The sequence below is a fragment of the Neofelis nebulosa genome, chromosome 9 (genome assembly GCF_028018385.1).
Source record: "Neofelis nebulosa isolate mNeoNeb1 chromosome 9, mNeoNeb1.pri, whole genome shotgun sequence".
Lineage (NCBI taxonomy): Eukaryota > Metazoa > Chordata > Mammalia > Carnivora > Felidae > Neofelis > Neofelis nebulosa.
The window spans coordinates 35701514-35724672 of record NC_080790.1 but is presented as its reverse complement, the minus strand read 5'-3'; the positions used below and the strand labels follow the sequence as shown (position 1 = coordinate 35724672).

At 53.9% G+C, this 23159-nt stretch overlaps 2 protein-coding genes across 2 annotated transcripts; both read right to left on the bottom strand.

The window, feature by feature from the left end:
- Positions 1-664: 664 nt before the first annotated feature.
- ASTL (astacin like metalloendopeptidase) lies at positions 665-15620 on the bottom strand. The gene is made up of 9 exons (XM_058683215.1): positions 15445-15620; positions 14672-14797; positions 12747-12808; positions 11330-11420; positions 10488-10605; positions 9543-9724; positions 5624-5705; positions 5371-5525; positions 665-1156 (listed from the first exon to the last, which is right to left on the bottom strand). The coding sequence occupies exons 1-9, from the start codon at positions 15494-15496 to the stop codon at positions 756-758; spliced, it is 1269 nt and encodes a 422-aa protein (XP_058539198.1). The 5' UTR covers positions 15497-15620; the 3' UTR covers positions 665-755.
- Positions 15621-19255: 3635 nt separating this feature from the next.
- On the bottom strand, positions 19256-21604 carry DUSP2 (dual specificity phosphatase 2). Its single transcript, XM_058683213.1, has 4 exons — positions 21105-21604; positions 20886-21007; positions 20233-20452; positions 19256-20130 (listed from the first exon to the last, which is right to left on the bottom strand). The coding sequence occupies exons 1-4, from the start codon at positions 21490-21492 to the stop codon at positions 19916-19918; spliced, it is 945 nt and encodes a 314-aa protein (XP_058539196.1). The 5' UTR covers positions 21493-21604; the 3' UTR covers positions 19256-19915.
- Between the last annotated feature and the right edge of the window lie 1555 nt (positions 21605-23159).

Here is a 23159-nt window from a genome sequence, read left to right as displayed (position 1 = left end):
TCTTGGAAAGCAGAGCAGGCTGGGAAGGAGCTTTGAGTCCTAGGTTCAGGGGCCTCACATTCTTGCTGAGTTTCCCCATTGTGCAGTGTTAGAGGGTGCCTCCAACCCTTCCTCGTCGCCCCATGGAGTGGCATCCCTGCCTCTAGAACCTTCTTGCACTGCAGGGGAGCAAGCTGAAAGCCTCCTGGGGAATAAGGCTGGAGGTTACAGCCGCAGGACAACACTCCTAGCACCCAGACATCAGGGACAGGAGACTTCTCCCACGAGCCATGGGCTCCCCTGCAAGTCCTGGCCCAAGGGAGAGACAGAGGCAGTACCTTAGCATGCTGGGAATGCTGTGACTCACCTACAGAATGATTCCCAGGGGACTTCAGGGCTGGAACCTGCCTCTGCCCCCCTTTCCAGACCCCTGGCCCTGGAGCCCTAGAGAATGTCACCTCCCCTTCCCAGCAGCCTCCAGGACTAGGGCAGAAGTTGAAAGCAGGCAGAACCAGGCAGCTCTTGACTGGCCTGCCTTCCCCAGATAAACCTAGAAGTCCCTTAGAAGCCCCTAGTCCCTAGAAGCCCTTAGGAGAACATATGGAGAAGAAAGGGGCCGAGGGAGAGTCCCAGGCCTCACACAGGGTAGCCAGATTGGGGCTGGAAGACAGGGTACTGCCCGGAGGGGGCTAGGGGCTACTCTAGACAGAGATGCCCTTCGCACTTGGGGACAGAAACCACAGGCTCGACTTCTGCACATCCCCCTGAAAGGACTTTCAGGTACATGTGCTCCTGGGAGAGCTGCTCCCCAAAGCCTCCTGGATGGGTCCTGGCTGGTCTTCTGCTTCCGGAGAAGCAGTGAGTGGTACGGAGGGTACTTGGGCCAGCCAGGACCTCTCTAGAGCCAAACCAGGAATGCCTGCTCCAGGCCTGGAGTTTAGGGAGGAAGCTGGGGTCTGAAGCAGCCTTGCAGAGGCCCCCACACCCAACTTTCTCAGCGCAGGGAGCTTCCAGCTACGTGGGCTCTCTCCAGGCCCTGCAACAATGCGCTGGGCTCTAGCCTTGGAGCCACTGGGGTCGGGGCGCCCAGATTCTGCCGACAATGCTTTCAGAAGCTGCTGCAGGTATGGTCTAGAGGCAGGAGTAGGGCTCCTACCATCGCTGTGGGACTGGAACCCTGAAGCAGGAAAGACAGGAGGTTATGGCCCGGAAACACGGCAGGAAAACGTGTGGCCCAGCTGTAGAGAGCCAGAGTGACCTTCAGTTTCGTTCATACGGATAGCTCAGCTCATCGGAGATAACCTGCCTCGCCCCTGCTTAACGCTTTCAAGACCCAAATTCTCAACCCGCACTTAAAGACAAGGACAACAGAACTCCTCAGTCACCACCACAAAGGCCCTCGGGCTCTCTTCCATGGTCTCCCACTCATACCCCCGAGCTGCTGATGGTCAAGCCACCAGATAGCTGAGGGCGGAAAGCACTGCAGCCCTCGCCATTCCGACACCTCCTGGGGTCCTCTGTACTGAGGGACACCCTGCTCTCACCACCCCATGTCTGAAGCCTCCTATAGAACTTTTCCTGGACTTGCAACCACCTGCCAAACCCAGAGCATCAGGAGGACATTACCGAGCCCTGTCAGGCCCATGTCCTTAGTGAGACAGGCCCTCTTTGCTCTTCCCTGCCTCTCCTGGACCACCGTTGCCACCCACTGCTTTGTAAACCTCTTCATCTTAAGCCCAAGTTATCTGGCCAGGCCTCTCCACCCTCTCAGTGCTGCCTCTCACCCATCACCCCTGCCCAGGCGCTGAAGGCTTCATGATGAGTCCACCCTTCCATCAACAGACCCTGACCGGGGTGGGGGGGGCACCTGGGTGGCTCAGTCGGTTGAGCATCCGACCTCGGCCCAGGTCATGATCTCACAGTCTGTGGGTTTGAGCCCCGCATCAGGCTCTGGGCTGACAGCTTGCTTGGAGCCTGCAGCCTGCTTCAGATTTTGTGTCTCCTTCTCTCTATCTGCCCCTCCCCCGCTCATGCTCGGTCTCTCAAAAATAAATAAATGTTAAAAGAAAAATTCAAAAAAAAAAACAAACAGATACTGACAAAATCAGAGCTGATCGGCTTCAAACGGTGACTCTTCTCCCCCCTGGTCCCATTGATCTCACAGTTCATTCCCTGCTCCCCACCAGACCTGGTCAGTACCAGAAACCATCACTGCAGAAGTCTGGGTTCCTGGCAGCCCACGCCTATATTTCCAGCTCGCTTGTTTAAATTTCACAACGATCTAGCCCCTTGAGCGTGGGGACTCCGAGGTCTTCCTGCTTACAAGCTCCTCACTTCCAGATCGTTCTCCTCATCTGACTTGGGCTCCACACGCTTCACTGCAATTACGCCTCAAGCACCATCCCCTCTGTCACACCTGCCCACAAAACCCCAGTCCTGGAGAACCAAGTCACCAACCTATGCCATGCCTCCACCTGGCTGCCCCAGCACCACCCACAGCCCTGCAGGGTATCTCTAGCTGGTTTCTTTTCCCGCAGCCCAGTCGGCAACATCACACCCTTTCCCTTCACATCCATCCCCTTCTCCCCAGCCTCAAGGCTGGTGACTTCATGTCATTCTCTGTGACCAAAGCCCTCAGAAGTGCATGAATCTGCGCCTCAAGACCCACATGCAAATTTAGGTCTGCACCTGTCTTCCTTCTCATTAGGACCAACGAAGCTCAGACATATCCTTGGAGACCTATCCACCAAGGGCATCTCCTACCCAAATGTTCTAGATATGCATCCTTCTGCCCTCTGAATCCAACCTTTCTCTTTCTCCATTGGGTTATTTCAGCATCCAAGCATGCTTGAATGTCTGCCATCATGGTAAACCTTCCCTAGACCCACAGCCCCTTCCAGCCACTTCCCAATTTCATTTCTCCTAATAGTACAACCTCAACAATAGTTATCCACAAAGCTCTTGCCACATTATCTATACTTACTAACTTCAAAAAGTATGCAATATTTGATATTATGTATGGGAAATAATAGTCTAAGAAATGGTGCTAGAGGGGCACCCGGGTGGCTCAGTTGGTTAAGCATCCAACTTCAGCTCAGGTCATGATCTCATGATTTGTGAGTTTGAGTCCCACATTGGACTCTCCACTCTCAGCACAGAGCCTACTTCTGTCTCCCTCTTCCCCCCCCCACCCACTGACTTGTGCATGCTCTCTAAAAAATAAGTAAATGACAAAAAAAAAAAAATAGTGCTAGAACTGGGTAGCAAAAGTCACATGCAAAAGATTTAGGATTAAATCTTCATGAACTTGGCTTAGGCAAAGGCTACTCAGATAGGACACCAAAACCACAGTAAAAGAACAGGTAAATTGGACCCCATCAAAATTAAAAATGTTTGCATTCAAAGGACACCATCAACCTAGAGAATGTGAGAAAATATTTGCAAATGATAGGTCTGATAAGGGACATGTATCTAGAATGCACAAAGAACACTTTCAACTCAGCAATAGAAAGATAACTCAAATGAAAAACAGGTAAAAGGATCAAAACCCACTTCTTTGAAGATATGCAGGTGGCCAATCATCTGTATGTAGTGCAAATCAAAATGCCAATGAGCTGCCATTTCATACCCACTGAGGATAGAAATAAAAGGATAGGTAATAGCTAGTGTTGGCAAGGGCATGGAGAAGTTGGAACCTTCGTACGCTGCTTGTGAGAGTGAAAAATGATACAACCAATTCGGAAAACAACTTAGCAATTCAGTCTGGAGTTACCCTAGGACCCAGCCATCTACTCGTAAGCATATATCCAAAGGAAAAGACATAGGTTCACATAAGTTCCTGTAAACAAACATTCGTGGTAACGTGAATCATAATAGCCAGAAAGTTGAAGTAACCCAGACGTCCTTCAACTGACGAATGGACAAAACGTAGCTCATCCATCCAAGTTGGAGTGTCATTTGACAATAAGAGAATGAAGTGTTTCTGTAGGTTGCAAGATGGATGAGCTTTGAAAACATGAAGTAAAAGAAGCCAGTCACAAAAGATCACGCATCCTAGAATTCCACTTATGTAAAATTTCCAGACTAGGCAACCCTAGAGAGAGCATAGAGCCATGGTTACCTCGGGGGGTGCTCACGTGCCACTTACTGGTTATGTGACATTGACCAAGTCAATTAAACCCTCTAAAAAATAAAAAAAGAATAAAAAAAAAAGTCAAACTGTTTACCAAAGTGGCTGTAACAATTTATACTCCTGTCCACAGGGTATGGACAGGACATTACTCCATTTTCTTATTAGTATCGGGTATTATCAAGTTTTTAGATTTCTGCCAATTTAAGGGGTAAAAAAGCGGTAACATTGTGGTCTTCACTTGCCATTTCCTCAATTATGAATAAGGTTGATGGTCTTGTGTTTATTTCCCATTTGGTTTTTTTCCCCCATTAGGTCTCTTGCCCTTTTTCCTGCTTTGTATTTTGCTCAGCATGTGTTTATCTATATTATTATATATTAATATGTAACATATATCATGTATTTTAGATACAGTTATGGGTTGCAAGAGTTCTGATTTGTAACCTGTATTTTCACTCTGTCTTGATAAGTAGCTATTATGTCATTACAGAAGTAGTAGTTATTATATAGTATATTAGAGTAGTTACTAATGTAGTTGGATTTATGAATCTTTGCAGTTTTATGGTTTGCTTTGTGTCTCATTTAAGAGCCTGGGGGGCTCAGTCAGGTAAGCGTCCAACTTCGACTCAGGTCATGATCTCACAGTTCGTGAGTTCAAGCCCCACGTCAGGCTCTGTGCTGACAGCTCAGAGCCTGGAGCCTGCTTCGGATTCTGTGTCTCCCTCTCTCTCTCTGTCCCTCCCCCACTTGCACTCGCTGTCTCAAAAATAAACATTAAAAAAAAAAAAAGAAATTCTGTTTCTATACATCTACCTTTTAACATCCTTTTGCTTCCAATAATTTAATAGGTTTGGTTGCTTTCAATGTAGATAATCATCGTCTGTGAATAGTGACAGTTTTGCCTCCTTCCCAATACTCAGATTTTTAATTTTTTTTTCTTGCCATACTACAATGGCTAAGACCTTCACTACAGTATTGAATAGATGGGACAACAGTGGAAAAAAACCTGTTTTGGTCCTGAGTTTAGGGCTTTAACATTAAAAATGATTTTTGCTCTGGGTTTTTGGAAGATACTCATGTTAGGGTTAAGAAAGGGACCTCTATTCCTAAGGGTTCTTAATCCTACATGATCATTTTCACATATTTTGTTTTACATGTCTTGTGGTAACCCCAGTGATTTTGTCCTGCAGCCTCAGTCCCCCACTTCACCCTCATTGACACCACCTCAATATAGGATCCTTCCAATTTATCAAGTCACTCACCTCTCCCACGGGGACTTTGGCCACTTGGGCTGCAGTCATAAAGCCTGAGGACCCGTGTGATGTCCGAGGTGCTCAGGTTCCATCGCTGGCCAATGTGGACACTGGGAGCCCAGAGCGGTGTGATGGTGGGCAGCCCACGCCGGCTGAAGGCAAGCCTGAAACCCAGTAGGTGGGGACCTGAATCCAGATCACAGCGGGGGCTGGCTGGGCAGTGTAGAAGGAAGGAACGTAGAAAAGGAAAGGGGGTCCTCACCTCCCATAGTGCATCACTGATGAGTAGTCATAGGGCACCAGCATGTTGCTGCTCCGAGATTTGATGAAGTTGATTTCAAAGCCTGGGAAAAACAGAAACCAAAACCAACAAAACTTGGTGATAAGAGAAGAAGGCAGGGAAGGGAGGGGTGGGATGATAGGGGCCTTCGAGGTACTTGTACCCTACCTGAGCTGACAGATCTAAAACTACAGCCAGATGTGCCCCCCTCCCAGTACCAACCAGTCCCTGGTCCCCATCTCCTTGGTGCTTTCACTGCCAACTCCTGTCTTCCCCGCGATGGGTCCAGACCAGCACTAGCTGATGTGGAAGCACAGGGACCTCACAGCTTCCTAGAGCTCACTCTGCTTCTGTCCCCTGTCAAGCTCACCAGTGTGCATCTACCTTTACAGAACAGCTCCCGCTAAGTCAAATGCTACGCAGGGTCTCTGATGCCCCCTACCCGCGAGATAGAGTACCTACCCTTCAACCCAGCTTTAGAGACCCGCTCGCCCATCACCTGCTGTTGGGCTCCCACTCCCCAGCAGGTCACCTTGTTCTTCCTGCCTCAGGCTAGCAGCACCCATCCCCCAGGTTCAAGTGAAACACTCCCCCGCTGGCTAGAGCACCATTTCCCCCATCAGTTGGGTCCCCCAGGCCTGAGAGGGACAAGATTCCCTCCCCCAGCCGCTGTCCTGCCCTTCACAGTGAGCCTCTGAAAAAACAGCCATACCCTGGGTATTTGCTCTCCCAACACCCCCCAGGCCCCGCCAGCCTCTTCCACAACCTGCCATACCAGCCTCTAGAGCACACTTACCTCTTCCTTTTAAAAACCCTTAAGATATTAAACAGTTTTGAACTGGCAACATATTCATCTGGTTTAAAAGTCAAAAAAGCAAAAGTGACACAAAAACAGATACTCAGATCAGTGGAACAGAAGAGAGAACCCAGAAATGCACCCACAAACATATGGCCAACTCATCTTTGATAAAGCAGGAAAGAATATCCAATGGAATAAAGACAGTCTCTTCAGCAAGTGGTGCTGGGAAAACTGGACAGCGACATGCAGAAGAATGAACCTGGACCACTTTCTTACACCATACACAAAAATAAACTCAAAATGGATGAAAGACCTCAATGTAAGACAGGAAGCCATCAAAATCCTCAAGGAGAAAGCAGGCAAAAACCCCTTTGACCTCGGCCGCAGCAACTTCTTACTCAACACGTCTCCAGAGGCAAGGGAAACAAACAAAAATGAACTATTGGGACCTTGTCAAAATAAAAAGCTTCTGCACAGCAAAGGAAACAATCAGCAAAACTAAAAGGTAACTAATGGAATGGTAGAACATATTTGCAAACGACATATCCGATAAAGGGTTAGTATCCAAAATCTACAGAGAACTTATCAAACACCCCAAAAAACAGATAATCCAGTGAAGAAATGGGCAAAAGACATGAATAGACACTTCTCCAAAGAAGACATCCAGCTGTTCGACACATGAAAAAATGCTCGACATCACTCATCATCAGGGAAATACAAATCAAAAACCCCAATGAGATACCACTTCACACCTGTGAGAATGGCTAACATTAACAACTCGGGTGACAACAGATGTTGGCGAGGATGCAGAGAAAGAGGATCTCTTTTGCATTGTTGGTGGAAATGCAAGCTGATGCAGCCACTCTGGAAAACACTATGGTGATTCCTCAAAAAATTAAAAAGAACTACCCTACGACCCAGCAATTACACTACTAGGTATTTATCCAAGGGATACAGGTGTGCTGTTTCGAAGGGACATATGCACCCCAATGTCTATAGCAGCACTATCAACAATAGCCAAAGTATGGAAAGAGCCCAAATGTCCATCAATGGATGAATGGATAAAGATGTGTTGTATATATACAATGGAGTATTACTCAGCTATCACAAAGGAAATCTTGACATTTGCAGCTACATGAATGGAACTGGAGGGTATTATGCTAAGCGAAATTAGTCAGAGAAAGACAAATATCATAATACTTCACTCATATGAGGACTCTAAGATACAAAACAGACGGACATAAGGGAAGGGAAGCAAAAATATAAAAAGAGGGAGGGGGACCAAACAGAAGAGACTCATAAATATGGAGCAAACTGAGGGTTGCTGGAGGGGTTGTGGGAGGGGGGATGGGCTAAATGGGGAAGGGGCACTAAGGAATCTACTCCTGAAAGCGTTGTTGCACTATATGCTAACTAACTTGGATGTAAATTATAAAAAAATAAAATGGATTAAAAAAATAAAAGTCAAAAAAAAATGTTGAGCTATGTGATAAACCTCCCCCTCTATCTTCCTTCCAAGTTCCCAGCTCCCCACCCCCAATTGCAGTTATTAGTTTGTATATCTTAGTTTGTTCTACACATATCAACTAATACAAATGTATTCTCATTTTTCTTCATCCTTTAGAATTTTTTTTTTTATTATTTGGGGGGGCGAGAGAGGAATCTTAACCAGGCTCCACGCTCAGCACGGAGTCCTATATGGGGCACAATCTTACAACCCTGGGATCATGACCTGAGCTGAAATCAAGAGTCGAATGCTCAACTGACTGAGCTACCCAGGCACCCCTCATTTCTCTTCATTCTTAAACAATTTTTCCCCACTAGAGTACCTGGTATCTTAACCTGTTTTATGGTTAAGAAAACCACTGTTGAGTTTATGAGTGTCGTTGGTTTTCTAATTCATTAACTTCTGTCTTTAATTTCATTCCCTCCTGCTTTCCTTTATTTTTTTAAACTGGAGTTAAATACTTAATTTTTTCTATTTTTTTTAATTTTTTCTATTTTTATTGATAAGAATTTAAGTCTACACAATTTCCCTGAACATTGCTTTAGCTGTGAATGATTAGTTCTAATGTGTTACGATTTTTTTTTTTTTTTTAAGAACTCCTGCAATTTAACCTTGGAACTAAAAGAAAGGATTACTGTTGTTTTTTTAGACTTGAACTTCCAAGTATGAGAAGTTTTCAGTTTTGATTTGTTATTTTCTACTTTGCATTTTACATCACCAACAAAACACTTGAATTAACTTTTTCAAATTTGATATTTTTCTATCATATGGTAAGTTTTCGCAAGTATTCCATGAGCACTTGGAAGGATTATAGTCTCTGTTTTCAGGGTACAGTCACTATCATCACCCCCTTCCTTAGACTAAGCTCTGATCTCAAGCTTCATCCCTCCTCTCATTATCAGGTGCTACCCAAGTCTCCCCCAGAACACCCTTTCTCTGGGGCTCCATGAATGCGGATGTCTTGAGCAGCAGCCCCCCGCCTACTTGACCTGGTTCCCTCCACAACAGCGGAAGTGCTCATGCCACAAGTTCTCCACTTACAGGAAGCCTTTGAACCCTTCCCCTTTATACCCATTCCTCTAGACCAAACCCCTTATCATGTATCTCCTTTGCTTCCCTCTTTCATGAAGGGATTGTCTCTACTCTTCTCGTTCCCTGAATCAGCCTCTCCCCCCAACAAGGGTGGCATCCCACCATTACTGGGGTCAGATGGCCAGCACACAGCTCCTGCTCACCAGCATCCGACACAGTGGCCCACTCCCAGACCAGCCTCGGCTTTGCCCCTGCCACCTGTCAGGACATGGCCCCCCTGTGCTTCCTCTGTCCCGCAGGCCCATTGGTGCCCATCTCACAAGGGCGGAGCCTCCTGCGTCTGGCAGATGGAAGGCTCGGGGCCCGGAGCAGCAGTATCTGGACCACCTCCAGGTCTCAAAGAGAAGCAGGAGCCCCACCTTCCCAATGGTGGACAAGCAGGTGGTAGGAAAGATGGATAACCTCTTCTAAAGTGGCAGGCAACTCTTCAGGCCCTGGCCAGAGGCTGCCCTCTCGCCCCAAGACCCCCAGGTCCAGCGTGGGCTGTGTACGATCTGGCTTACCTGGAAGGATCTCATTCCAGTTGACACGGATATAGTGGTCCCGGTCAGCCCGTGAGTGCTCATGCCAGAAGCCCAGTACGTGCATGAGCTCATGCAGGACAATGCCTGGGCCCTTCTGGAGACATGTAGGTGCCAGGGATACCACCTGCATCCCTCCACTGCGTCCCACGCTGGAGAAGCACCTGCAGGGCCAGCAGAGGACACTGGGTAGACACCAGCCCAGAGATCCAGAGCAGACCCAGGCCCCTTCCCCCTCCTCCCATGTCCTGGGATGAATGACCGTCAACAGGTAGTCTCCATCCTGGATTCTAGTCCCAGGTTTGCAATTCCCAAGCCCCTTCACCACTTGGGCATCCGTGAAATGGGTACACTGGAACTCATTACCAACCCGAGGTACGAGGAAGATGTAGACATGAATAGGAGCACAGATACCGAAAGCGGCTCATTGAATGAGCATCCCCATCCAGGGTCCCCAAGTCAAAGTTTTCGCACATGATCTTAGGTCTCTAACAAGCTAGGAAATGGGTATTGCCGTTATCCCTGCTTCCACAGAGAAGGCAGGAGAGCCTCGCAAGATAAGGCACTTGCCTGGCGTTGGGTGGTTCCTACACTCTGAAACCCAGATCCAAGGCCAGGTGGCTCCCATGAAAGCTGTCCCCATTCACCAGACCGTGAAGTCTCCCCAGAGGAGGGTTTTGTAAGGGACATCAAGCACCTGATTCCCCTCCTTCTCCACCTTCTGCCTTGGGTATTTGTAGGTCTAACTCCCACAGGGCAAACCACTCAAGGGGGGGTGGGTGGGCTTTGGATCTGGGAAGACAGGCCCCCACATAGGTTTTAGAGAATGGCCTAGTTAAAGCCAGGCTGAAGGCAGAAGAAAGCCGAGGAACTCCCCGTACACATGCGCGCTTATGCGTGGATACGCACGCCCCCAGGAGTACTTACCCAGACATGGGGACGATGGAAATGAAGTCTCTCTGGCCCTGGTAGGCAACAAACCTGATGCACGTGAAGCGTTCAAACTCGGCAAATGCCTTTAGGAAGATGTCGCGGCTGGCTTTATCTGGGGAGGCAACAGCCCGGCTGAACCTCCCACCAAGACCCCAGAGCCCCTGTGACCCGTTGGGAGTCCGCTTGCAGGGTGAGCACAGAGCTTCAAATCCCTCTTCCAAAATGGAAGGTCAAGAAAGGGGAGGGGTGCCTGGGTGGCTCAGTCAGTTAAGCGTCCGACTTCGGCTCAGGTCATGATCTCTCAGTTTGCAAGTTCGTGCCCTGCATCGGGCTCTGTGCCGACAGCTCAGAGCCTGGAGCCTGCTTCAGATTCTGTCTCTTCTCTTCTCGTCTCGTCTCTCTCTCTCTCTCTCTCTCTCTCTCTCTCTCTCTCTCTTCCCCTCCCCCACTCACACTTTTGTTTTCTCAAAAATAAAAATTAAGAAAAAAAAAGGGGGGGGGGTAGCCTGGGGCTCAGGGAGGAGGTAGAGAAAGCTGGGTCCCAGACAGGCCCCAGCTCTGTGACCTTAGGTAGGTCCCTGTCCTCTGGACTGGTCTTGAAATGGGTCAGATAGTCCTTGGCTGTCCCCCCATCAGCTCTTCTGGGGTTTTGGCCCTCCCAGCTCAGGAGGCTCTCAGGAATAAAAGGGCTTCTTGTGGAAAGGCTCTTTGGTGGTATCCGTGAGGAGAGGCAGAGGGAAGAAACCCAGAGAGGAGCCCAGGCTGCATGGGGAGGAAGGGGTCGGGGCCGGAGGGAGGCCCACGGCTCCCAGGACCCAGAGCGCGTGCTTACTCACCGTATCTGCTGGAGATCAGGAAGGGGACCTCCACAACCTCCCCGTTCTTGGGCCACTTGTTGCTGGTAGTTGAGAACAGCCGCAAGGGACTCTGAAGAGAGAGGGCACTTCAGGGACCCCTGGGGAGTCCTGGGATAGGACTAGACCCCTGGGATAGGACTAGACCCCTGGGATAGGACTAGCCTAGCGTCTTGCCCCCAATGGTGCCAAATCTCAGGCCATAAGAACCCTAAAGATGTGAGAAGCAGGACACAGGTCCAGGAGGGTGAGGAGGACATCAGAAACAGGACAGAGCGCTGGGAGATGTGAGGGCCCGCTAGGTGAGCCGTGGTGACTACCACCACCCTTTGTGCCACACAACAGAACTTGTTACCGATTGTATCCAACAGAAAAACAAAACTGCTTGTTCCCAACGAGGCTGGCTGACGAGGCATCCCAGCTCCCCAGGGGGGCCTAGTTCCAAAGAGCTCAAGGGCCCACCAGCAGCCCCATCCTTCCAGAAACACAGCGGTCAGCCGAACATCCCTGAATGTTAGGGCTCAGGCTAAGGCAACACCCCTGGCCTCAGCAGCTCCTCTTTCCACTCTTCCAGCAACCAAAACCGTTGGAGGCGTGGGCTTCACGGAAGCCCAGCAGGTCCTGCCCCACTGGCTACCACAGGCTTCGCCGGATTCCGCTCTTACCCCGGCCTCACTGAATAACCGGAAACAGGGGCCTCACCCCACCCCCAGGGCTCCCACCCAGCCCCAGCCTTTGACTCTGCAGCCCAGCCTCACGCTATGCCCTCAGTGGGCGGTCACCAAACCCCAGAAGGGTATTGCTGTCACCAGGTCGCAGTTCTGGTCTGGGCACCTCTGCCTCCCAGTCTCCTAAAACATGGCTCTGTTCCCCTAACCACCGTGCATTCTCGGCTCCCTGGCAAAGTCACCCCAGTTCCCACCCAGCCTTCTCTCTGACTCCACCCCTCACCTCCCACGGGGATGGGGTCCCTGCCTTACCTCCCCAAACCGTGGCCACCACCCCAGTGTTCACGACCACCACCGCCCTACGGCCCCACCAGCCCCTCTGCCGATCTGTGCTCATCTCTTCCTTCATTCCAGTACTTTCTGAGCACCTCCCTGGGCACAGTACCAAGCTGGATCTTGAGGGCTCAAATGCCCTCCTTCAGGAAGCCCTCCGAGGCCGATTGCTGTTACCACTGTAGAAGTTACCCTCCCTCCTTTTCCCTCCAGTCTGGCTAATTGTGGAACATTCACTGTGACTTTAGCAAGAAGCGGGGTGGGAGGGGTGGTCTATGAAGCTACTAGCGACAGAGACAGGTCCTTCACACGTCACACCCCCATGACACCAGAGGCTGGGCTCGAAGGCCTCCAACAACATCGTGAAGTTATTTACACAGATGTGTATGCTTGCTCACCGGCCGGAGGATGTCCCCCTCGAGGAGGAAGCTGCTCTCTGGGGTTTCCTCTGGGATGAGCCCTGGGAAGGAAGGGAAGGAGTGTGTGAGCCCATGCCCCCCAGAATCCAGACTGTAAGGACAGGCCCCAGAAGCAACCCCAAAGTCTGTCCTTCCTGACTCTGAAGCTGGAGTTTCCCTGGGCCCCCGAGGCTGTGTGGCCTCAGGCTAGTCACACGGCCCCTCTGAGTCTCCCGTCTACATAATATATATGGCCCCTCGGCCCAGTCACATCTCTCCCTTGCTCAAACACGGCCCAGAGCACCTGCCACCCACACGCCTCCCTCTGCGTTTGAGCCTCTCTGCTAATCAGAAGCAGACTTTTTCTCCAGCTGTCTCCTTCACCCCCCTCTCCAGCACAGACCATGCTCTAGGAACATGCCCTGGACCCCCCTGTCCTACCTCATCCCCCCTCTAATGCCCACCGATTGGTAGGATATTCAGGACCCTTGCAGGGACAAGTGAAATTCCAGCTCATGCCACCACAGAAGGGAGGGAAGTCTGGATCCGGTTGAGTCTGGCTCCCACCGCCCCCCCCCCCCCCCCGCCCCATCTCAGCTAGTCTCTGCTTCTGTCTCCAGCCTCCCTTTCTGCCACAGCCCCGTGAGGAGTCTTAGAGGAGGGTCTAGCACCCTGGCGGTACCTTAGGTCAGGTTCCCTAGAAGCAGAGCCTGGGCTGGGGGAGGCACCCCGACTCCGCCGGGGTGCAGCCCCAGTCTGATCTCATAGGAGCTCTGGACCCCAAATGGCACCACAGATTTGTTCCACTTTGAGGCAGGGGACTGACCCATGGCCCACAGGAGTCACGGCGGGCCGCCTTGGGCAGGGGAGGGAGTGGCTTCCCAAGCATCCCTGGCAGAGGGCCTTCAGCTGCAAGGCCTTAGTGGCCCACATTCCCGGCAGCTGGGGCTGGGGTGTGCTTCCCGGTAAAGGGCCTCTCGGATAGCAGTTGGGCTCCAGCAGCCCGAGCTGAGAGTATCCATGGCAGCTCAAAATCAATGCCAGGGAAGCCTCAGATGGGTTCTGGCTACCTCCAGACCGGTCACAGTTACCAAAAGGTCGCACGCTGCCCTCAGGCTCCGTAGCTCCGGGGCTCCAAGTCAGTTCAGACCACAGGGTAGCCGCCACGTTCGGGAGATCCCCATCCCTCCAAAGTCACCCCCCCGTCCCCCCGACACTTCGGCTCCAACACCCGAATTCCAGTATTCCCCCCACCCCCGCAGCTTCATTCCAGGTTATCTATACATTCTCTTTAATTTTTTTTTTTAAATGTTCATTTGTTTTTGAGAGAGACACACACACATACAGAGTGCAAGTGGGAGAGAAAGAGGGAGACACAGAACCTGAGGCAGGCTCCGTGCTGACACGGGGCTTGAACTCACGAACCACGAGATCATGACCTGAGCTGAAGACGGATGCTTAACCAACTGAGCCACCCAGGCGCCCCTAGACGTTCCCTTTCTTCAGCGGGGATCCCCAGACAGGAAGGCCATGGGCCTCATGCCTCTTTGTGTTTATAGCCCAGCTCATACCCTGACACCTGCAGCCTATCCTGCACCAGGTGGCTGACATCTTTTCGAACATCCGCTGATGACTTAGTTTAACACCAGCCGGAGCATCTGAGGACCCACGTTTTTATCGGGCCACTTTTAAAAACGTAGGCTTTCCTCCCTTCTTATAAAAGCAACGATCTCATGGAAAAGATACAGAAATACAGACTTTTCAAGAGTTGCCCATAGACCGAGGAACTGCTACTCACCCAGAGCCCAGTAAGCTGGCACAGTTCCAGCTCGTTCTGCTCATCCGCGTGTTCTGCGTGGTTTTCACCACACTACATGGACAATTTCGTAGTCCCTCCACCCCACAAGAAGACACAGCGCCCTCACCTTGGTTAATCGCAGGGATGTCCTTGTCCCAGGATGTCTGGGTCCCCTCGGGGTTCAGGCCCTCCGAGAAGCTGGTTCCACAGGCTTCTGAGCAGCTGGAGGCTGAGGGTGCTCCTAGGATCAAACCTGGCCCAGACGGGCACATACCCATGATGCCCGAAGTGCCCTCATTGGCGAGAGAGGACAACAGGGCCTGGGGGGTGGGGGCTGGGTAGTATCAGACCACAACGGCCAGGACCTTCACGAAGGCAGACCCCCAGAAAGTAGTCCTGGGAGACTGCCTGGCCTCCCCTCAGTCCAAGCTGATGGCAAGGCCTAGACAACTTGGAGGAAGGAACTCCTTTAAGGGGACCAACACTGGGTTCCAAAAAGCAGCCCCAGGCTCTGAATAGCTGTGTATATGAGATAGGGGAGGAAGCAAAAGAGAGAGCCGGGACCAGACCTCAGGCTCTAACACTGAGGGTGAGCCCGGGCTAGCTGCCCCGACCCCATGCCTCCCTTCTCAGCCCAGGCCTCTGGAAATCAGACTCAGATCGAGCAAGCCTAGCATGACCAGCAAAACAAGGATGCCTGAGGGCCACACCTGCTACCTCCTGCCAGGCAGGCCCTCTGCTTTCAGGATCTTCAGGATGCCTCCCCTTGGTGCCCCCTAGGAACTGATTTCTGGGAACATCCCCGGAGAGCCCATTTTCTGCGCTGTTCAGATCCCTGCAGGCTCCAGCCACACCCTTCTCGCCTCTACTCAGCACTCTGCAGGCTAGCAGCCCACTTACCTGGCAAAGAGACCAGACCCAGCACCCAAGGCCAGAGGCCTCCCATATTCATGCTATGGTGGCCCCCCGAGGGCCCTGCAGCAAGCGGGAGCACGACTCCCAGGCGAGGACAAGCCAGCCACTCCCACGCCCACTCCCACGCTTAAATAGCTGCTTCTCCAGCCCCCACCTGCAGCCTTGCCCCAACCAACTCCACCTGCTGCCCTACCCACTCCTACCTGTGTTCCCCACCCCCAGCCCTACCCACCCCTACGTGTGTCCCCCACCTCCAGCCCAGGCCGAGCCTTCTGGACCCTAGTCAACCCTTCCCAGCCTGGCTGAAGTGGGCAAGAAGGCAAGAATCCAGGCACAAAGCGCCCTGCAGGGAGGGAGGGGCCCACTTGAGAGTGTGCCTCTTCTGAGGTCCCCTCCCACCACCAGGGGGCAGAGGAACACCACAGAAGGGTGCTGAGGTGGGCGCCCTGGCGTGGACCTCATCCTCCAATATGTGGAGACCCGTTCCTGCCCCCGCCCTGTGCGCAGACATGGGGAAAGCTGCCTGAGACCCTGAGGCACCACAGTCTGTCTGTGGGAGGAGGGAAAGGGCACTAATTTTTATAAGCGGACAATCACAAGCGTAGGGATCAGGAAAAGTTTACACGCTGAACGCCCGGCGTAACCAGCACCCCAGAGAAGCCTGCCATGTGGAAAGGGGGATCTCTTGCATACCGGGACCCTCGCAGGGACACTACCCCTGTCATCCCCCACAACAGCCTTGCAAGACTGGCATTTATCCCCATTTCGCAGATCCAGAAACTAAGGCTCCTTACCCATCTCCCTCCTCCTCTCTGCTCCTTGGCCTCTGAAGAAGCCCATTCTCAGAGCTTGGTCGCCAAGGGTCCCACCTGGATTTAAATCCTGGAGGTGAGGGATTTGGGGACCTCCCCAGCCAGTGCCCAGTGAAAAGAAGCAACAGAGACGAGGCAAGGTCACCGGCTGCCGTCCACAAGTGCCTCTCCACATCCTGCCGTGCCTAGAATCCAGCATTTCTCAAAAGACAGGAGTCAGAATCACAGGGAGAACAGACAGGTGCCCCTGGTGCCCGGACACAGTATTAATGTGTGTAAAAATGCATGGAGCTGGCCGCTTCGGATGAGTGCTTTGTAAAATAATCGTAATAATAATCGCCCTGCTTGGGTAGAGCAACAGATTCTCAGTTGAGAGATACAGTTTGACTTGAGGACATTACGCTAAGCAAAATAAGCCATTCACCGCAGGGAAAATATGGTATGATTCCGCTTATGAAGTATACAGTCAGGTTCAGAGACAGAAAGAGTGGTGGCTGCCAGGGCCTGGGGGAAAAGAGAAAATGGGGAGTGGTTGGTTAATGGGTACAGACTTTCAGCTTTGCAAGATGGGAAAGTTCTGGAGACCTTGAATATGCTCAACATTACCGTACACTTAAAACTGGTAAAGATGATACATTTTATGTTATACATGAATGTATAATGTCTCTGCAGGGGATACGTTCCAAGACCCCCAGTGGGTGCCTGAAATTGTGGATAATACAAACCCCTATATATAGTATTTTTTCCTATACAAACATAGCTATGATAAACACTTAAATTACAAATTAGGCATAGTAGGGGCGCCTGGGTGGCTCAGTTGGTTAAGCGTCCGACTCTTGATCTCAGCTCGGGTCTTGATCTCAGGGTCGTTTCAGGCCCTGTGTTGGGCGCCATGCTGGATATAGTGCCTGGGAAGGAAGGAAGGAAGGAAGGAAGGAAGGAAGGAAGGAAGGAAGGAAGGAAGGAAGGAAGGAAGGAAGGAAGGAAGGAAGGAAGGAAGGAAGGAAGGGGTGCCTGGGTGGTTCTGTCGATTAAGCATCCGACTCTTGATTTCAGCTCAGGTCATGTTCCAGGTTTGTGGGACTGAGCCCCCCGCATCAGGCTATGCACTGAGCGTGAAACCTGCTTAAGATTCTTTCTCTCTCTCTCCCCCCTCCCTGCCTCCCCCCTCTGCCCGTCTCCCCTGCTCATGTTCTCTCTCTCTCTCTCAAATAAAAAAATATATATATTTAAAAAATAAATAAGAAGGAAGGAGGGGGAGAGACAGAAATGCCGTTTGTTTAGAAAACAAAAACACAGGCAAGGGAGGCTGGATGGGGAGGGTAGATGGAAGGGATGGGGTAGCGGTAAGGGTCGGGTGGGCAGCCACCAGTCCTGCTGTTTGTGAGACGTGACCGTGTGGTGGGAAGGCTCCCGTGACTCAGGGCCCCCCATGCTCTCCCCGCCCCCCAACCCCAAGCTGAGCGGCTGGTGGCAGGTCCAAACAGAAGCCCCACTCAGGACCTAAGGAAGCCCGGATAGTAAGCCCGGCTCTGCCCAGCTCTCACCCACCCCTAGACGGCCGAGGGAGCAAGGTGCTGGGGGCGGGCTGTTCGTCCTTCACCCGGCCTTGTGGAACGAGTGCCCACGTGTGCCAGAACCCGGGCACAGAGGGCAGAGCAGACCACAGGCCCTGCCCTCATGAGCATCCAGACCAGTGGAGACGCATACCTTCACCCGCACGCCCGAAAACCTTCACCGACCATCCACTAACGTGTCCTGAGCACCTACTATGTGCAGGTGCTGGGCTAAGCCCCTTAAACGGATTGACTTGTGTCATTCTCAAGACCACCCTAACTGCCAGGGGCTCCTAATAAAACCCCACTTTACAGATAAGGGAACTGAAATACAGCGAGCAAAGCTGGCTCCCTAACCGTCAAACTACACCCCTCAGGTGCACCCTGCCAGGCGCTCAGAATTTCCTAAGGAAGAGCCAGCACTCCGCGGGGATGACCCTTGAGCTGAGTTTGGAAAGGCAGAGTTAGATGACACTCCAAGCGGCCAGGAGCATCAGAGCAGAGGCTGAATGACACAGGGTGAGCTGTCCAAGAGCTGTCCTCAAGGGCCTCAGCACCCCTGCCCTCTGGCAAATCACAGTACCCGTTTCCGGCCGCCCCAGCATGCACCCCTCCACTTCTGGCTTGGGCTGGGCCCACGACTCATGCCTCCCCAGACAGCGTAGTCTCAAACCAGGCAAGTAACCAATATTCGGTCAAGGCATGCTACTTGAGTGGGTGGAAAGAACAACCAAGCCCATGCCTGGTGACGTGTTCTCCACACCAGACCCCGGGCCACAGGACTTCTGGGGACAAGAAGGAGCTCTGCAACAGGGGCTTCCGGGAGCCCCGGCACAAACAGGCATTCCGAGGCTTGGGGGCCCGGCCCGGGTGTGTGAGAGAAGAGGTGAGAGAGACTGTGCTGCCCTCCTGTAGGGAAAAGGGGGCCCGGCCTAGCACACACACGTGCGTACGGCCACGGGAAGAGCCACACGCGTGGGCACACACACAGATACGTTCAAGTACACACGGCATGTAGGTGTGTGCGAGCCGAGCACAGACATCCACGCCCGTGGCAGCAGCCACATACATAGACCCGCACACGTACATATGCACCCACGTTCCAAAAAGGAAGTGGGGCCCGAGCCATGGACACATGGCCTTTTCCCCACAGGGTCCAAAGCCAGTCACAGGAATAAGGTTGGAGACCGTCTCCCTGAAACTGCCTCCTTCAGCTCTGGAGACAGACAGAGCTGGGCCAGGACACCCACACGGGGGGGGCGGAGGTGGGGGACAGGGCCAAGGGGCTCCTCCTGCAGGTGAGGCCCCCCCACCAGCACCTTCTTCCTTCCACTTCTTGGATACTGCCGGCACGAGGAAAGGTGAGGTCTGATGAAACAGCGTTCGAGCATTTTCCCAGGCACTGACTTGAGACCGACGCTTGAGAAGTTGTTTTTTAAACAAAACAATATTTTATTGACGCATCCTCAATGTTCCGTATAAATATAAAGTGCTAAGTTTCCAACCCCCGCCCACAGGGCCGGGAGGAAGTGGGGGAGGGAGTGTTAAATGTCAGCTGAACACAAATAACTTTCCAGCGCCTGGCCAGTACAGGCGTGAAACACTCACACACATACACACGTGCGCACACGCAAGCACAGAAGTCCGGACGCCCCAGACGCGTCACTTCCCTGACACCCAGCTCCCCAGGAGCTCAGGGCTCAGACTCCAGGCCTGTAGTGGAACCCCCCCCCCCCCCGCCCCTGCAGACGGGGCTCCTGATTGTCACAGCTTGTTCCCTTAGAGCTCTCGGGCTGCCAAGGGCTCCAACACGGTGGTGGGACCAGTGGGAATCCATGGGTGTAGAGTCCAGTCAGTTTCTGCCAGAAGACGGAGGGGCGAGGGGAAGCAGACATGCCCTCCATTCTGGTCCCTCGGGATGAGGGCCAGCCCTCAAACCTAGCAGAAGAGCACCAGGTGAGAAAGTCCAGCATTCCCACATTCCCAGCACCACCAGCTGGGGGCTTTTCGAATTCCAGGGAAGGGGCAGCTTTCCCTGAACGGAGGGACCCGGTGGCCCTGGGGGAGCCAGCAAGGTGCGGCCCTGCCTCAGTGACATAGCACCTGCGTCTCAAACTGTAGCAGCTGCCCCATGAAACTGAAGTTGGGGGAGATGACTCCCCGGCGTTGCTTAACAAAGTCGAAGGCCTCGTCCAGCCTCACGCGACGGCTCTGGATCAGGTAAGCCAGGCAGATGGTGGCGGAGCGTGAGATGCCCGCCTGGCAGTGTACAAGTACCCGGCCTCCAGCGTTCTTCACCGAGTCTGCAAAGGAGACGGGGAAGGGGAGGAGGGTCAGACAAGAAGGCGGGCAGGGGAGCTGACAGGTGCCCCTTCAGGTCCCTGGGCCGAGGGCCCCCCTCTTACCAATGAAGCTGATGGCCTCCTGGAACCAGGCACTGATCTCCACCATCTGGTTGTCCTCCACCGGGATGCTCTTGTAGCGGAAAAGGCCCTCAAAGTGGTTGGGGCAGCTGGCGGAGACGTTGAGGACAGCTGTGATGCCACAAGCTTGCAGCCCCTGCAGGTCGGAGGAGTGGCTGCAGCTGCCCAGGAACAGGTAGGGTAAGATCTCCACGGGGCCGCCCTGCATGGGGAGGAGGAAGGGGGTGATGGTGAGGTCTTCTCAGCCCAGGCCTGGAGAGCCTGAACACCAGTGAGGGAAGAGAGGGCAGGCTGGCCTGGACAAGAGGAGCCCTCAGCCTATCCTGACCAGGATCACACTCAAGAATACGAGGACACAAGGGGACATACACAAACACACACCTCCCCCATCAAGGCCCCAAATACACTTCAGGCACACAGATTCACGTGAACAGCCCATATCATACACACATAGATGTGCTCCCGTTTGCTGCGGACACACACACACACACACACACACACACACACACACACGAATGTGGACATGGAGAGACTCCTGGCATCCACAAGTGGCGGCCTCTTTCCCCAGAGGTGCCTATCCGGCAAATACGGAGGTGGCGGGGAGAGCACTGCACGGAGCCCTGATCTCAACTCACCTGGTCGTAAAAGGGAGCCCTGGCGTCAGAACGGCTGTTCTCGGCCCCAACAGGCGACATGGCCGGGGCGGGGGACTCGGAGCACAGATCGGGGCAGCAGGCCTGGAAGCCGTCGAAGCCGCCTGCAGGGAGGGAGAGGGCCGGTTAGCGGGGTGGGCCCGGCGGGGGCGGCGGGCTGGGAGCGTGGGCCGGGAGGGGGCCGGCGCGGGCGGCGCTCACCTCGCAGGAAGCAGACGGCCGTGGGCCCCGCGCGGGTCTCGGGCAGCAGCGCGGAGAGCAGCGCGTGTGCCGGGCCGTCGGGCGGGAGCGCGGCCACCGAGGCGCTGCCCTCGTCCAGCACCACGGCCCGCGCCAGCTCCCCGCGGGCCAGGCGCGCCCGCAGCGCACGGTCGGGCAGCAGGCAGGCGAGGGCGGCGGCGGGCGGGCCCCGCGCTCGGCGCCGCAGCAGCGCGTTCCAGGGCACGGGCCGCGCGTGGCGCACGTGGTGCCGACAGAAGGCCAGGAAGGGGCGACAGTCGAGCAGCAGCGTGCGCTCGGCCTCCCGCGGCTCCCGCAGCAGCGCGCCCAGCGCCGCGCAGTCCAGCTCGCGCGCCGCCTCCAGCCCCATAGCGACGGCCGTGGCTCTTCGGGCCCCTCTAACTGCGCTTCCTCTTCTCGTAATCCGGAGCGCTCCCGGACTCTCACGGCCTCCGCGCTGCCCGAAAGGAGGGTTCTGGGCGCCCTGGGCGGCGCCCCGGCTTAAGTACCCCTGGGCCGGCCTCCCGGGTCACCATACAAGGGCAGCAGGAAGGCGCCGGCGCCCGCCCCCGCGGCCCGCAGCTGGCGCGAGCTGGGCGGGCCCGGGGACGGGGCGGGCGGAGGGTGGGGGAGGAAGCCGGGACCAGCTGGGGAGGGAAGGCGTTTGCCAGGATCAGCGGGGCGCGAATGCCACCCGCCACTTCTGCGCCCTAGCCTGGAAGAACGCTCCCACCCCTTGAGCTGCTCCACACTGCTCAGTGCTTGGGAACTGGCTTCTCAGGTGCACATCCCCGTGCCCGGAGACTTCGGCGCCAGCGGTGCCCCTTGCCGAGCTTCCTCTGCCTTCTGCCTTTCTCTTCCAGGATCTTCCCTCTAGGAATTTGTTACCCAAAAAAATTGACATTGTGATGATTTTTTTTTTTTAATTTTTTTTTTCATTTTTGGGACAGAGAGAGACAGAGCATGAACGGGGGAGGGGCAGAGAGAGAGGGAGACACAGAACCGGAAGCAGGCTCCAGGCTCCGAGCCATCAGCCCAGAGCCTGACGCGGGGCTCGAACTCACGGATCGTGAGATCGTGACCTGGCTGAAGTCGGACGCCTAACCGACTGCGCCACCCAGGCGCCCCAACATTGTGATGATTTTTACACTGAAGACTGGGAAGCCATGCTGAGATGGCCCTTTTCTAGTTAGAAATCTCGCACAGGAGAAACTTTATTTCCCCTTCTCCCTCCTCTCCCGCACTGCACGGCTGAGATCAGCACTCTGGGTCTTACAGCAGGTTAGTGGCCAGGCTAGCCCGGACCATTATCCTCTGGGCCCAAGACCCCTGGACATTGGCATGAGAAGGACCCCTGGACCTTCCAGGGGAAAGGCGGGGGGCCTATGATAAGTTTCCAGTTATGAGTGGGGCAAGGCTTCCCCTGGGGCCCAGGGAAACCCCAGGGGCCCAGGGCGAAGCACTTCCCCAAGTCACAGCCCTACTCGGAAGGGGAACTCTGGCTGACGTTGCTGGGCTCTCCCTGGGGCCTTGTGGGAATTTCAAGAGCCTCACGGAGGGGAAGAGGGAGAAGAACTACCAGAATCTGCCTCCTCCACCCCCTTACCACGCCCCCTGTCAACCCTTCCTAGGCTGTAGCAGGACCCCTGGACAGCAGGGACCTTGGACTGGCACCAGAGCAAGACAGTGAGCATTGAGAATGGGGAGCTCAGCAACCTACATCCCTCTGCCCGCCCCCACCCCAGCCACAAGCCCAGGGACCGGATGTGGTGAGGCCCAGGTGTGGGGTGGGGCAGGGGGGTAGGGGGGTGGAGGATCTGGGCCCCTGGGTTGGGGGCAAGAAATTTTGGCCGCTGAACTCCAAAGCAGAGATGTTTAGGAGCTGCCCCCATTCCTGCCCCTAGCTGTGTGGGATTTCAGATCCCAACGCTTAGGCCCCCACTGCTCAGTGCCCTGTGTAAGATCCTTCCAGCTCCCTTGCTGTTCCCTGTGTCCAGACTGTCTTGGAGGGCTGCAGCTAGGACCCGTGTCAACCCC

What these genes read in the sequence shown, in the direction of transcription:
- DUSP2 (XM_058683213.1), bottom strand. Translation starts at nt 21,492, where the DNA reads ATGGGGCTGGAGGCGGCGCGCGAGCTGGACTGCGCGGCGCTGGGCGCG. An exon ending in GGGCTCCCTTTTACGACCAG is followed by an intron (nt 20,453 to 20,885) that starts GTGAGTTGAGAT and finishes CTCCCCATGCAG; the next exon opens with GGCGGCCCCGTGGAGATCTT. An exon ending in GGAGGCCATCAGCTTCATTG is followed by an intron (nt 20,131 to 20,232) that starts GTAAGAGGGGGG and finishes TCTCCTTTGCAG; the next exon opens with ACTCGGTGAAGAACGCTGGA.
- ASTL (XM_058683215.1), bottom strand. Translation starts at nt 15,496, where the DNA reads ATGAATATGGGAGGCCTCTGGCCTTGGGTGCTGGGTCTGGTCTCTTTG. An exon ending in GGGTCTGGTCTCTTTGCCAG is followed by an intron (nt 14,798 to 15,444) that starts GTAAGTGGGCTG and finishes CGTCTGGGCCAG; the next exon opens with GTTTGATCCTAGGAGCACCC. An exon ending in AGGGGGACATCCTCCGGCCG is followed by an intron (nt 11,421 to 12,746) that starts GTGAGCAAGCAT and finishes CTCTCTCTTCAG; the next exon opens with AGTCCCTTGCGGCTGTTCTC.